General features: G+C 43.7%; 1 protein-coding gene across 1 annotated transcript in view; it reads right to left on the bottom strand.

The window, feature by feature from the left end:
- Positions 1-388: 388 nt before the first annotated feature.
- Positions 389-17,091, bottom strand: part of cep192 (centrosomal protein 192) — a 122,529-nt gene continuing 105,826 nt past the window's right edge. Inside the window, exons 43-46 of the mRNA XM_055911065.1 lie at positions 5,132-5,247; positions 3,608-3,734; positions 3,439-3,497; positions 389-587 (exon numbers count right to left, since the gene is read on the bottom strand). Coding sequence (XP_055767040.1) covers positions 428-587; positions 3,439-3,497; positions 3,608-3,734; positions 5,132-5,247 — 462 coding nt within the window. The 3' untranslated portion in view covers positions 389-427. The remainder of the gene's footprint in view (positions 588-3,438; positions 3,498-3,607; positions 3,735-5,131; positions 5,248-17,091) is intronic.

Raw genomic sequence — 17,091 nt, 5'->3', positions numbered from 1 at the left:
GACCCCCAGAGGATAGGATATAGAGCTGTAGTCTGCTAGCTCCATGCAGACCCCCAGAGGATAGGATATAGAGCTGTAGTCTGCTAGCTCCATGTAGACCCCCAGAGGATAGGATATAGAGCTGTAGTCTGCTAGCTCCATGTAGACCCCCAGAGGATAGGATATAGAGCTGTAGTCTGCTAGCTCTATGCAGACCCCCAGAGGATAGGATATAGAGCTGTAGTCTGCTAGCTCTATGCAGACCCCCAGAGGATAGGATATAGAGCTGTAGTCTGCTAGCTCTATGCAGACCCCCAAAGGATAGGATATAGAGCTGTAGTGGTCTCATGCGGGCACACTATTCCCTATACAGCTCTGGTCTGAAGTAGTGACCCAGACCAGCAGTCCTCAGGCCAGTCAGGGCCTCACTGACCCAGACCAGCAGTCCTCACTGACCCAGACCAGCAGTCCTCAGGCCAGTCAGGGCCTCACCAGTCAGCTGGATAGCGATGTTTCCACTGGTATCCGTCTGAACCAACAGCAGGCTGGAGTGGTTTCCAGTTACAACCGGCTTGAACTGGACTGGCAGGTGGATGTAGCGTTGGGATCTGGAGGGCAGGGAGAAATGGGAAAAAAATCAAAACATGGACCAAGTATGTGAGACACAGACAGACACAACCTGGCCAGAGAGACAGACAGACACAACCTGGCCAGAGAGAGAGACAGACACAACCTGGCCAGAGAGAGAGACAGACACAACCTGGCCTGAGAGAGAGACAGACACAACCTGGCCTGAGAGACAGACACAACCTGGCCTGAGAGACAGACACAACCTGGCCTGAGAGACAGACACAACCTGGCCTGAGAGACAGAACACACAACCTGGCCTGAGAGACAGAACACACAACCTGGCCTGAGAGACAGACACAACCTGGCCTGAGAGACAGACACAACCTGGCCTGAGAGACAGACACAACCTGGCCTGAGAGACAGACACAACCTGGCCTGAGAGACAGACACAACATTGCACTGTGTTGATCATGAAGACACACCTGTTAGAAAACAGTCTGACAGATACAGGAAGTACCAATATCACATTGATCATGAAGACACACCTGTTAGAATACAACAGACTAACCGATACAGGAAGTACCAATCTCACATTGATCATGAAGACACACCTGTTAGAATACAACAGTCTGACAGATACAGGAAGTACCAATATCACATTGATCATGAAGACACACCTGTTAGAATACAACAGTCTAACAGATACAGGAAGTACCAATCTCACATTGATCATGAAGACACACCTGTTAGAATACAACAGTCTAACAGATACAGGAAGTACCAATCTCACATTGATCATGAAGACACACCTGTTAGAATACAACAGTCTAACAGATACAGGAAGTACCAATCTCACACTGATCATGAAGACACACCTGTTAGAATACAACAGACTAACAGATACAGGAAGTACCAATCTCACATTGATCATGAAGACACACCTGTTAGAATACAACAGACTAACAGATACAGGAAGTACCAATCTCACACTGATCATGAAGACACACCTGTTAGAATACAACAGTCTAACAGATACAGGAAGTACCAATCTCACATTGATCATGAAGACACACCTGTTAGAATACAACAGACTAACAGATACAGGAAGTACCAATCTCACACTGATCATGAAGACACACCTGTTAGAATACAACAGTCTGACAGATACAGGAAGTACCAATATCACATTGATCATGAAGACACACCTGTTAGAATACAACAGACTAACAGATACAGGAAGTACCAATCTCACACTGAGAAGAAAATACTGTGATAAAAATGTATTAACTAAAGTTAATTCCACATGGCGATGACGTGTGAATGACAATGCTATGCATCATGGGAGGAGTCAGGATATGCAGCAAGGTGCCATTCGCCACACAGCAACAACTCACACCACCACACCTACTCATGTATATAACACAGTGGCCTGCTGTCCAGTCGCTCTCAGGCCCAGAGCCTGACCAACACAGTGGCCTGCTGTCCAGACGCTCTCAGGCCCAGAGCCTGACCAACACAGTGACCTGCTGTCCAGACGCTCTCAGGCCCAGAGCCTGACCAACACAGTGGCCTGCTGTCCAGACGCTCTCAGGCCCAGAGCCTGACCAACACAGTGGCCTGCTGTCCAGACGCTCTCAGGCCCAGAGCCTGACCAACACAGTGGCCTGCTGTCCAGTCGCTCTCAGGCCCAGAGCCTGACCAACACAGTGGCCTGCTGTCCAGCCGCTCTCAGGCCCAGAGCCTGACCAACACAGTGGCCTGCTGTCCAGACGCTCTCAGGCCCAGAGCCTGACCAACACAGTGGCCTGCTGTCCAGACGCTCTCAGGCCCAGAGCCTGACCAACACAGTGGCCCGCTGTCCAGCTGCTCTCAGGCCCAGAGCCTGACCAACACAGTGGCCTGCTGTCCAGCCGCTCTCTGGCCCAGAGCCTGACCAACACAGTGGCCTGCTCTCAGGCCCAGAGCCTGACCAACACAGTGGCCTGCTCTCAGGCCCAGAGCCTGACCAACACAGTGGCCAGCTGTCCAGCCGCTCTCAGGCCCAGAGCCTGACCAACACAGTGGCCTGCTGTCCAGCCGCTCTCAGGCCCAGAGCCTGACCAACACAGTGGCCTGCTGTCCAGCCGCTCTCAGGCCCAGAGCCTGACCAACACAGTGGCCTGCTCTCAGGCCCAGAGCCTGACCAACACAGTGGCCTGCTGTCCAGCCGCTCTCAGGCCCAGAGCCTGACCAACACAGTGGCCTGCTGTCCAGCCGCTCTCAGGCCCAGAGCCTGACCAACACAGTGACCTGCTGTCCAGCCGCTCTCAGGCCCAGAGCCTGACCAACACAGTGGCCTGCTGTCCAGCCGCTCTCAGGCCCAGAGCCTGACCAACACAGTGGCCTGCTGTCCAGCCGCTCTCAGGCCCAGAGCCTGACCAACACAGTGGCCTGCTGTCCAGCCGCTCTCAGGCCCAGAGCCTGACCAACACAGTGGCCTGCTGTCCAGCCGCTCTCAGGCCCAGGGCACTCAGGTTACACATACAGCATCAATCACAGCCTTTCAGTACATCCTAGCCTGGACCCCGATCTGGTTGGGCCGTCTTGGTCAACTTCTACGGTCATAGTATAGCTCTGTGGCCAGGCTAACCAGGACACTGACTACAGAAGATGAACTGTCACAACTTCTATGGTCATAGTATAGCTCTGTGACCAGGCTAACCAGGACACTGATTACAGAAGATGAACTGTCACAACTTCTATGGTCATAGTATAGCTCTGTGACCAGGCTAACCAGGACACTGATTACAGAAGATGAACTGTCACGACTTCTATGGTCATAGTATAGCTCTGAGGCCAGGCTAACCAGGACACTGATTACAGAAGAGTCACGAAGCAGCGTTGACTCACCTGAGGGAATATTTGGAATGCTTGATGTGGAAGGGCTCTTTAGGGGTTAGGAACATCAGCTGCAACATCAGACAAGCTCAACATCAAATCCATGCAATGCAAAGCATTCTGGGTAGTTATCACATCAATCACAGTTCATGCAATTATTCTGTGTGTGTGTGTTGCTCACCCCATGAGTTTCCAAGGAGTTGTTTCTCATGTTGACCTTCAGTGTGCTGGTCTCCCCCACCCTGGTAGGGGGGAACGAGTAGTGGTCCTGGGGGGCGTACACCCCCCTACACAGAGCCTCCTCCTGACTGGAACACACAACATTATCCACACATTTAACATCGACCTGAACCTTCCTCCTCCATGGGGCTCTGAGCTTCCTGAACATCTACCTGAACCTTCCTCCTCCATGGGGCTCTGAGCTTCCTGAACATCTACCTGAACCTTCCTCCATGGGGCTCTGAGCTTCCTGAACATCTACCTGGACCTTCCTCCTCCATGGGGCTCTGAGCTTCCTGAACATCTACCTGGACCTTCCTCCTCCATGGGGCTCTGAGCTTCCTGAACATCTACCTGGACCTTCCTCCTCCATGGGGCTCTGAGCTTCCTGAACATCTACCTGGACCTTCCTCCTCCATGGGGCTCTGAGCTTCCTGAACATCTACCTGGACCTTCCTCCTCCATGGGGCTCTGAGCTTCCTGAACATCTACCTGAACCTTCCTCCTCCATGGGGCTCTGAGCTTCCTGAACATCTACCTGGACCTTCTTCCTCCATGGGGCTGAGCTTCCTCAACATCTACCTGGACCTTCCTCCTCCATGGGGCTCTGAGCTTCCTGAACATCTACCTGGACCTTCCTCCATGGGGCTCTGAGCTTCCTGAACATCTACCTGGACCTTCCTCCTCCATGGGGCTCTGATCTTCCTGAACATCTACCTGGACCTTCCTCCTCCATGGGGCTCTGAGCTTCCTGAACATCTACCTGGACCTTCCTCCATGGGGCTCTGAGCTTCCTGAACATCTACCTGGACCTTCCTCCTCCATGGGGCTCTGATCTTCCTGAACATCTACCTGGACCTTCCTCCTCCATGGGGCTCTGAGCTTCCTGAACATCTACCTGGACCTTCCGCCTCCATGGGGCTCTGAGCTTCCTGAACATCTACCCGAAACTTCCTCCCCCATGGGGCTCAGCTTCCTGAACCTTCCTCCTCCATGGGGCTCTGAGCTTCCTGGACCTTCCTCCTCCATGGGGCTCTGAGCTTCCTGAACATCTACCTGGACCTTCCTCCTCCATGGGGCTCTGAGCTTCCTGAACATCTACCTGGACCTTCCTCTTCCATGGGGCTCTGAGCTTCCTGAATATCTACCTGGACCTTCCTCCTCCATGGGGCTCAGCTTCCTGGACCTTCCTCCTCCATGGGGCTCTGAGCTTCCTGAACATCTACCTGGACCTTCCTCCTCCATGGGGCTCTGAACTTCCTGAACATCTACCCGAAACTTCCTCCCCCATGGGACTCTGAGCTTCGAGACCAGTTATCCTTCAGATCAAATCAAGAGCTATATCTGAATGTTAGCCAGTCTGGTTAACTAGCTGGCTAACTAGTGCTCCCTGTTTCGGGATTCATCCTCCACTGTGCTCTGGACTGTGGAGCATTGGCCTTGTTCTTCTAGTAATCACTAGTGAGACCTGACTGCCAGTCCTTACCCAGTCATGCCCCCATCAGCAACCGGGTCAGGTCTTCTCCTGGTCTTAAAGGCTTCAGTCTTCACCAGAGAACAGTCTGCTTCCTGAGGAGCCACCGCTGGACCAACCTTCACACCCTGAAACACACCATCATCATCATCATCACTGCCACCCTCAACCATCATCATCATAGCCACCGCCACCCTCCACCCTCATCATCGCCACCCTCCACCCTCATCATCATCGCCACCCTCCACGCCACCGTTAAAGCAAAAGGGTCGTATTCATTAGGGGACACCATATCCAAAAGTTAAGTTTATCTACAGAAAATGTCTTCTCCAAAGACAAATCCAGTCCCTTCCTGTTGGACTGAGTTTTCTGCTGTTTGGTGCCTAATAAAAACAACTTTAAACTTCCCCTTCAACCTTCTGCTAGTTGAGGCTTGATCACAATGGGAAGACTTCTAAAGCAGGAAGTCACCCTGCAGTACAATGGTGTCCTATAGTCTACTACCAGTATAATGATGTCCTATAACAGTCTACTGGCAGTATAATGGTGTCCTATAGTCTCCTACCAGTATAATGGTGTCCTATAACAGTCTCCTACCAGTATAATGGTGTCCTATAACAGTCTCCTACCAGTATAATGGTGTCCTATAACAGTCTCCTACCAGTATAATGATGTCCTATAACAGTCTACTACCAGTATAATGATGTCCTATAACAGTCTCCTACCAGTATAATGGTGTCCTATAACAGTCTCCTACCCAGTATAATGGTGTTCTATAACAGTCCCCTACCAGTATAATGGTGTCCTATAACAGTCTCCTACGAGTATAATGATGTCCTATAACAGTCTCCTACCAGTATAATGGTGTCCTATAACAGTCTCCTACCAGTATAATGGTGTCCTATAACAGTCTCCTACCAGTATAATGTACCAGTATAACAGTCTCCTACCAGTATAATGATGTCCTATAGTCTCCTACCAGTATAATGATGTCCTATAACAGTCTCCTACCAGTATAATGATGTCCTATAGTCTCCTACCAGTATAATGATGTCCTATAGTCTCCTACCAGTATAATGATGTCCTATAACAGTCTCCTACCAGTATAATGATGTCCTATAACAGTCTCCTACCAGTATAATGGTGTCCTATAACAGTCTCCTACCAGTATAATGGTGTCCTATAGTCTACTACCAGTATAATGATGTCCTATAACAGTCTACTACCAGTATAATGATGTCCTATAACAGTCTACTACCAGTATAATGGTGTCCTATAGTCTCCTACCAGTATAATGATGTCCTATAACAGTCTCCTACCAGTATAATGGTGTCCTATAACAGTCTCCTACCAGTATAATGGTGTCCTATAACAGTCTCCTACCAGTATAATGATGTCCTATAACAGTCTCCTACCAGTATAATGATGTCCTATAGTCTCCTACCAGTATAATGATGTCCTATAACAGTCTCCTACCAGTATAATGGTGTCCTATAGTCTCCTACCAGTATAATGATGTCCTATAACAGTCTCCTACCAGTATAATGATGTCCTATAACAGTCTCCTACCAGTATAATGGTGTCCTATAGTCTCCTACAAGTATAATGGTGTCCTATAACAGTCTCCTACCAGTATAATGATGTCCTATAACAGTCTACTACCAGTATAATGATGTCCTATAACAGTCTCCTACCAGTATAATGGTGTCCTATAACAGTCTCCTACCAGTATAATGGTGTCCTATAGTCTCCTACCAGTATAATGATGTCCTATAACAGTCTCCTACCAGTATAATGATGTCCTATAACAGTCTCCTACCAGTATAATGATGTCCTATAACAGTCTACTACCAGTATAATGATGTCCTATAACAGTCTACTACCAGTATAATGATGTCCTATAACAGTCTCCTACCAGTATAATGATGTCCTATAGTCTCCTACCAGTATAATGGTGTCCTATAACAGTCTCCTACCAGTATAATGGTGTCCTATAGTCTCCTACCAGTATAATGATGTCCTATAACAGTCTCCTACCAGTATAATGATGTCCTATAACAGTCTACTACCAGTATAATGATGTCCTATAACAGTCTACTACCAGTATAATGGTGTCCTATAGTCCTATAACTGTCTACTACCAGTATAATGGTGTCCTATAGTCTCCTACAAGTATAATGGTGTCCTATAACAGTCTCCTACCAGTATAATGATGTCCTATAACAGTCTACTACCAGTATAATGATGTCCTATAACAGTCTCCTACCAGTATAATGGTGTCCTATAACAGTCTCCTACCAGTATAATGGTGTCCTATAGTCTCCTACCAGTATAATGATGTCCTATAACAGTCTCCTACCAGTATAATGATGTCCTATAACAGTCTACTACCAGTATAATGATGTCCTATAACAGTCTACTACCAGTATAATGATGTCCTATAACAGTCTCCTACCAGTATAATGATGTCCTATAGTCTCCTACCAGTATAATGGTGTCCTATAACAGTCTCCTACCAGTATAATGGTGTCCTATAGTCTCCTACCAGTATAATGATGTCCTATAACAGTCTCCTACCAGTATAATGATGTCCTATAACAGTCTACTACCAGTATAATGATGTCCTATAACAGTCTCCTACCAGTATAATGGTGTCCTACAGTCTCCTACCAGTATAATGATGTCCTATAACAGTCTCCTACCAGTATAATGATGTCCTATAACAGTCTACTACCAGTATAATGATGTCCTATAACAGTCTACTACCAGTATAATGGTGTCCTATAGTCCTATAACTGTCTACTACCAGTATAATGGTGTCCTATAGTCTCCTACCAGTATAATGATGTCCTATAACAGTCTCGTACCAGTATAATGGTGTCCTACAACAGTCTACTACCAGTATAATGGTGTCCTATAACAGTCTCCTACCAGAATAATGATGTCCTATAACAGTCTCCTACCAGTATAATGATGTCCTATAACAGTCTCCTACCAGTATAATGATGTCCTATAACAGTCTACTACCAGTATAATGATGTCCTAAAGTCTCCTACCAGTATAATGATGTCCTATAACAGTCTCCTACCAGTATAATGGTGTCCTATAACAGTCTCCTACCAGTATAATGATGTCCTATAACAGTCTACTACCAGTATAATGATGTCCTATAACAGTCTCCTACCAGTATAATGATGTCCTATAACAGTATCCTACCAGTATAATGATGTCCTATAACAGTCTCCTACCAGTATAATGGTGTCCTATAACAGTCTCCTACCAGTATAATGATGTCCTATAACAGTCTACTACCAGTATAATGATGTCCTATAACAGTCTCCTACCAGTATAATGATGTCCTATAACAGTATCCTACCAGTATAATGATGTCCTATAACAGTCTCCTACCCAGTATAATGGTGTTCTATAACAGTCCCCTACCAGTATAATGGTGTCCTATAACAGTCTCCTACGAGTATAATGATGTCCTATAACAGTCTCCTACCAGTATAATGGTGTCCTATAACAGTCTCCTACCAGTATAATGGTGTCCTATAACAGTCTCCTACCAGTATAATGTACCAGTATAACAGTCTCCTACCAGTATAATGATGTCCTATAGTCTCCTACCAGTATAATGATGTCCTATAACAGTCTCCTACCAGTATAATGATGTCCTATAGTCTCCTACCAGTATAATGATGTCCTATAACAGTCTCCTACCAGTATAATGATGTCCTATAACAGTCTCCTACCAGTATAATGATGTCCTATAACAGTCTCCTACCAGTATAATGGTGTCCTATAACAGTCTCCTACCAGTATAATGGTGTCCTATAGTCTACTACCAGTATAATGATGTCCTATAACAGTCTACTACCAGTATAATGATGTCCTATAACAGTCTACTACCAGTATAATGGTGTCCTATAGTCTCCTACCAGTATAATGATGTCCTATAACAGTCTCCTACCAGTATAATGGTGTCCTATAACAGTCTCCTACCAGTATAATGATGTCCTATAACAGTCTCCTACCAGTATAATGATGTCCTATAGTCTCCTACCAGTATAATGATGTCCTATAACAGTCTCCTACCAGTATAATGGTGTCCTATAGTCTGCTACCAGTATAATGATGTCCTATAACAGTCTCCTACCAGTATAATGATGTCCTATAACAGTCTCCTACCAGTATAATGGTGTCCTATAGTCTCCTACAAGTATAATGGTGTCCTATAACAGTCTCCTACCAGTATAATGATGTCCTATAACAGTCTACTACCAGTATAATGATGTCCTATAACAGTCTCCTACCAGTATAATGGTGTCCTATAACAGTCTCCTACCAGTATAATGGTGTCCTATAGTCTCCTACCAGTATAATGATGTCCTATAACAGTCTCCTACCAGTATAATGATGTCCTATAACAGTCTACTACCAGTATAATGATGTCCTATAACAGTCTACTACCAGTATAATGATGTCCTATAACAGTCTCCTACCAGTATAATGATGTCCTATAGTCTCCTACCAGTATAATGGTGTCCTATAACAGTCTCCTACCAGTATAATGGTGTCCTATAGTCTCCTACCAGTATAATGATGTCCTATAACAGTCTCCTACCAGTATAATGATGTCCTATAACAGTCTACTACCAGTATAATGATGTCCTATAACAGTCTCCTACCAGTATAATGGTGTCCTACAGTCTCCTACCAGTATAATGATGTCCTATAACAGTCTCCTACCAGTATAATGATGTCCTATAACAGTCTACTACCAGTATAATGATGTCCTATAACAGTCTACTACCAGTATAATGGTGTCCTATAGTCCTATAACTGTCTACTACCAGTATAATGGTGTCCTATAGTCTCCTACCAGTATAATGATGTCCTATAACAGTCTCGTACCAGTATAATGGTGTCCTACAACAGTCTACTACCAGTATAATGGTGTCCTATAACAGTCTCCTACCAGAATAATGATGTCCTATAACAGTCTCCTACCAGTATAATGATGTCCTATAACAGTCTCCTACCAGTATAATGATGTCCTATAACAGTCTACTACCAGTATAATGATGTCCTAAAGTCTCCTACCAGTATAATGATGTCCTATAACAGTCTCCTACCAGTATAATGGTGTCCTATAACAGTCTCCTACCAGTATAATGGTGTCCTATAACAGTCTCCTACCAGTATAATGATGTCCTATAACAGTCTACTACCAGTATAATGATGTCCTATAACAGTCTCCTACCAGTATAATGATGTCCTATAACAGTATCCTACCAGTATAATGATGTCCTATAACAGTCTCCTACCAGTATAATGGTGTCCTATAACAGTCTCCTACCAGTATAATGATGTCCTATAACAGTCTACTACCAGTATAATGATGTCCTATAACAGTCTCCTACCAGTATAATGATGTCCTATAACAGTATCCTACCAGTATAATGATGTCCTATAACAGTCTCCTACCAGTATAATGGTGTCCTATAACAGTCTCCTACCAGTATAATGATGTCCTATAACAGTCTCCTACCAGTATAATGGTGTCCTATAACAGTCTCCTACCAGTATAATGGTGTCCTATAACAGTCTACTACCAGTATAATGATGTCCTATAACAGTCTACTACCAGTATAATGGTGTCCTATAACAGTCTCCTACCCAGTATAATGGTGTCCTATAACAGTCTACTACCAGTATAATGGTGTCCTATAACAGTCTCCTACCAGTATAATGATGTCCTATAACAGTCTCCTACCAGTATAATGGTGTCCTATAACAGTCTCCTACCAGTATAATGATGTCCTATAACAGTCTCCTACCAGTATAATGATGTCCTATAACAGTCTCCTACCAGTATAATGATGTCCTATAACAGTCTACTACCAGTATAATGGTGTCCTATAGTCTCCTACCAGTATAATGATGTCCTATAACAGTCTACTACCAGTATAATGGTGTCCTATAACAGTCTCCTACCAGTATAATGATGTCCTATAGTCTCCTACCAGTATAATGATGTCCTATAACAGTCTACTACCAGTATAATGGTGTCCTATAACAGTCTCCTACCAGTATAATGATGTCCTATAGTCTCCTACCAGTATAATGATGTCCTATAACAGTCTCCTACCAGTATAATGATGTCCTATAACAGTCTCCTACTGGTATAATGATGTCCTATAACAGTCTCCTACCAGTATAATGATGTCCTATAACAGTCTACTACCAGTATAATGGTGTCCTATAGTCTCCTACCAGTATAATGATGTCCTATAACAGTCTACTACCAGTATAATGGTGTCCTATAACAGTCTCCTACCAGTATAATGATGTCCTATAGTCTCCTACCAGTATAATGATGTCCTATAACAGTCTACTACCAGTATAATGGTGTCCTATAACAGTCTCCTACCAGTATAATGATGTCCTATAGTCTCCTACCAGTATAATGATGTCCTATAACAGTCTCCTACCAGTATAATGATGTCCTATAACAGTCTCCTACCGGTATAATGATGTCCTATAACAGTCTCCTACCAGTATAATGATGTCCTATAACAGTATCCTACCAGTATAATGATGTCCTATAACAGTCTCCTACCAGTATAATGATGTCCTATAACAGTCTCCTACCAGTATAATGATGTCCTATAACAGTCTCCTACCAATATAATGATGTCCTATAACAGTCTCCTACCAGTATAATGATGTCCTATAACAGTCTCCTACCAGTATAATGATGTCCTATAACAGTCTCCTACCAGTATAATGGTGTCCTATAACAGTCTACTACCAGTATAATGGTGTCCTATAACAGTCTACTACCAGTATAATGGTGTCCTATAGTCTACTACCAGTATAATGGTGTCCTATAACAGTCTCCTACCAGTATAATGATGTCCTATAACAGTCTCCTACCAGTATAATGATGTCCTATAACAGTCTCCTACCAGTATAATGATGTCCTATAACAGTCTACTACCAGTATAATGGTGTCCTATAGTCTCCTACCAGTATAATGATGTCCTATAACAGTCTCCTACCAGTATAATGGTGTCCTATAACAGTCTACTACCAGTATAATGATGTCCTATAACAGTCTACTACCAGTATAATGATGTCCTATAACAGTCTCCTACCAGTATAATGGTGTCCTATAGTCTCCTACCAGTATAATGATGTCCTATAACAGTCTACTACCAGTATAATGATGTCCTATAACAGTCTACTACCAGTATAATGGTGTCCTATAGTCTCCTACCAGTATAATGGTGTCCTATAGTCTCCTACCAGTATAATGATGTCCTATAACAGTCTACTACCAGTATAATGATGTCCTATAGTCTCCTACCAGTATAATGGTGTCCTATAACAGTCTCCTACCAGTATAATGGTGTCCTATAGTCTCCTACCAGTATAATGATGTCCTATAACAGTCTACTACCAGTATAATGATGTCCTATAACAGTCTACTACCAGTATAATGGTGTCCTATAGTCTCCTACCAGTATAATGATGTCCTATAACAGTCTCCTACCAGTATAATGGTGTCCTATAGTCTCCTACCAGTATAATGATGTCCTATAACAGTCTACTACCAGTATAATGATGTCCTATAACAGTCTACTACCAGTATAATGATGTCCTATAACAGTCTACTACCAGTATAATGATGTCCTATAGTCTCCTACCAGTATAATGATGTCCTATAACAGTCTACTACCAGTATAATGGTGTCCTATAGTCTCCTACCAGTATAATGGTGTCCTATAGTCTCCTACCAGTATAATGATGTCCTATAACAGTCTCCTACCAGTATAATGATGTCCTATAACAGTCTCCTACCAGTATAATGATGTCCTATAACAGTCTCCTACCAGTATAATGATGTCCTATAACAGTCTCCTACCAGTATAATGATGTCCTATAACAGTCTACTACCAGTATAATGATGTCCTATAACAGTCTCCTACCAGTATAATGATGTCCTATAACAGTCTCCTACCAGTATAATGGTGTCCTATAACAGTCTCCTACCAGTATAATGGTGTCCTATAACAGTCTCCTACCAGTATAATGGTGTCCTATAACAGTCTCCTACCAGTATAATGATGTCCTATAACAGTCTCCTACCAGTATAATGATGTCCTATAACAGTCTCCTACCAGTATAATGATGTCCTATAACAGTATCCTACCAGTATAATGATGTCCTATAACAGTCTACTACCAGTATAATGATGTCCTATAACAGTCTCCTACCAGTATAATGATGTCCTATAACAGTCTCCTACCAGTATAATGATGTCCTATAACAGTCTCCTACCAGTATAATGATGTCCTATAACAGTCCCCTACCAGTATAATGATGTCCTATAACAGTCTCCTACCAGTATAATGATGTCCTATAACAGTCTCCTACCAGTATAATGATGTCCTATAGTCTCCTACCAGTATAATGATGTCCTATAACAGTCTCCTACCAGTATAATGGTGTCCTATAACAGTCTCCTACCAGTATAATGGTGTCCTATAACAGTCTCCTACCAGTATAATGGTGTCCTATAACAGTCTACTGGCAGTATAATGATGTCCTATAACAGTCTACTACCAGTATAATGATGTCCTATAACAGTCTACTACCAGTATAATGGTGTCCTATAACAGTCTCCTACCAGTATAATGATGTCCTATAGTCTCCTACCAGTATAATGATGTCCTATAACAGTCTCCTACCAGTATAATGATGTCCTATAACAGTCTACTACCAGTATAATGATGTCCTATAACAGTCTCCTACCAGTATAATGGTGTCCTATAACAGTCTACTACCAGTATAATGGTGTCCTATAACAGTCTCCTACCAGTATAATGATGTCCTATAACAGTCTCCTACCAGTATAATGGTGTCCTATAGTCTCCTACCAGTATAATGGTGTCCTATAACAGTCTCCTACCAGTATAATGGTGTCCTATAACAGTCTCCTACCAGTATAATGATGTCCTATAACAGTCTACTACCAGTATAATGATGTCCTATAGTCTCCTACCAGTATAATGATGTCCTATAACTGTCTACTACCAGTATAATGATGTCCTATAACAGTCTCCTACCAGTATAAAGATGTCATATAGTCTCCTACCAGTATAATGATGTCCTATAACAGTCTCCTACCAGTATAATGATGTCCTATAACAGTCCCCTACCAGTATAATGGTGTCCTATAACAGTCTCCTACCAGTATAATGATGTCCTATAACAGTCTCCTACCAGTATAATGGTGTCCTATAACAGTCTACTACCAGTATAATGGTGTCCTATAACAGTCTCCTACCAGTATAATGATGTCCTATAACAGTCTCCTACCAGTATAATGGTGTCCTATAACAGTCTACTACCAGTATAATGGTGTCCTATAACAGTCTACTACCAGTATAATGATGTCCTATAACAGTCTCCTACCAGTATAATGATGTCCTATAACAGTCTACTACCAGTATAATGATGTCCTATAGTCTCCTACCAGTATAATGATGTCCTATAACAGTCTCCTACCAGTATAATGGTGTCCTATAACAGTCTCCTACCAGTATAATGATGTCCTATAACAGTCTCCTACCAGTATAATGATGTCCTATAACAGTCTCCTACCAGTATAATGGTGTCCTATAGTCTCCTACCAGTATAATGGTGTCCTATAACAGTATCCTACCAGTATAATGATGTCCTATAACAGTCTCCTACCAGTATAATGATGTCCTATAACAGTCTCCTACCAGTATAATGATGTCCTATAACAGTCTCCTACCAGTATAATGATGTCCTATAACAGTCTACTACCAGTATAATGGTGTCCTATAACAGTCTCCTACCAGTATAATGGTGTCCTATAACATTCTCCTACCAGTATAATGATGTCCTATAACAGTCTACTACCAGTATAATGATGTCCTATAGTCTCCTACCAGTATAATGATGTCCTATAACTGTCTACTACCAGTATAATGATGTCCTATAACAGTCTCCTACCAGTATAATGGTGTCCTATAGTCTCCTACCAGTATAATGGTGTCCTATAACAGTCTCCTACCAGTATAATGGTGTCCTATAACAGTCTACTACCAGTATAATGGTGTCCTATAGTCTACTACCAGTATAACCCTAACCCTAGACCAGTAGTATATGGTGTCCTATAGTCTACTACCAGTATAATGATGTCCTATAACAGTCTCCTACCAGTATAATGATGTCCTATAACAGTCTCCTACCAGTATAATGCTCCTGGTAGTATAACCCTAACCCTATACCAGTAGTATATGGTGTCCTATAGTCTACTACCCTAACCCTATACCAGTAGTATATGGTGTCCTATAGTCTACTACCCTAACCCTATACCAGTAGTATATGGTGTCCTATAGTCTACTACCCTAACCCTATACCAGTAGTATATGGTGTCCTATAGTCTACTACCCTAACCCTATACCAGTAGTATATGGTGTCCTATAGTCTACTACCCTAACCCTATACCAGTAGTATATGGTGTCCTATAGTCTACTACCCTAACCCTAACCCTATACCAGTAGTATATGGTGTCCTAGACCAGTCGACTCACAGTGCCACAGAGCTGGAAGCGTATCCTGGTCTTGTGCTATGGTAGTATACCATGTCCTAGACCAGTCTCCTGGTAGTATAACCCTAACCCTATACCAGTCTATGGTAGTATACTATGTCCTGGTAGTATAACCCTAACCCTAGACCAGTAGTATATGGTGTCCTAGACCAGTCGACTCACAGTGCCACAGAGCTGGAAGCGTATCCTGGTCTTGTGCTATGGTAGTATACCATGTCCTAGACCAGTCTCCTGGTAGTATAACCCTAACCCTATACCAGTCTATGGTAGTATAACCCTAACCCTATACCAGTATAATGTCTACTAGACCAGTCGACTCACAGTGCCACAGAGCTGGAAGCGTATCCTGGTCTTGTGCTATGGTAGTATACCATGTCCTAGACTAGTCGACTCACAGTGCCACAGAGCTGGAAGCGTATCCTGGTCTTGTGCTATGGTAGTATACTATGTCCTAGACCAGTCGACTGTCCTATAGTCTACTACCCTAACCCTAGACCAGTGGACTCACAGTGCCACAGAGCTGGAAGCGTATCCTGGTCTGGTGCTATGGTAGTATACTATGTCCTAGACCAGTCGACTGTCCTATAGTCTACTACCCTAACCCTAGACCAGTGGACTCACAGTGCCACAGAGCTGGAAGCGTATCCTGGTCTTGTGCTATGGTAGTATACTATGTCCTAGACCAGTGGACTCACAGTGCCACAGAGCTGGAAGCGTATCCTGGTCTTGTGCTATGGTAGTATACCATGTCCTAGACCAGTCGACTCACAGTGCCACAGAGCTGGAAGCGTATCCTGGTCTTGTGCTATGGTAGTATACTATGTCCTAGACCAGTGGACTCACAGTGCCACAGAGCTGGAAGCGTATCCTGGTCTTGTGCTATGGTAGTATACCATGTCCTAGACCAGTGGACTCACAGTGCCACAGAGCTGGAAGCGTATCCTGGTCTTGTGCTATGGTAGTATACCATGTCCTAGACCAGTGGACTCACAGTGCCACAGAGCTGGAAGCGTATCCTGGTCTTGTGCTATGGTAGTATACTATGTCCTAGACCAGTGGACTCACAGTGCCACAGAGCTGGAAGCGTATCCTGGTCTTGTGCTATGGTAGTATACTATGTCCTAGACCAGTGGACTCACAGTGCCACAGAGCTGGAAGCGTATCCTGGTCTTGTGCTATGGTAGTATACTATGTCCTAGACCAGTGGACTCACAGTGCCACAGAGCTGGAAGCGTATCCTGGTCTTGTGCTATGGTAGTATACTATGTCCTAGACCAGTGGACTCACAGTGCCACAGAGCTGGAAGCGTATCCTGGTC

Source organism: Salvelinus fontinalis, unplaced genomic scaffold (assembly GCF_029448725.1).
Source record: "Salvelinus fontinalis isolate EN_2023a unplaced genomic scaffold, ASM2944872v1 scaffold_0044, whole genome shotgun sequence".
In the NCBI taxonomy this organism is placed as follows: domain Eukaryota; kingdom Metazoa; phylum Chordata; class Actinopteri; order Salmoniformes; family Salmonidae; genus Salvelinus; species Salvelinus fontinalis.
Note: the sequence above shows the minus strand (reverse complement) of the source record. Positions and strands in the feature narration are given on the sequence as shown.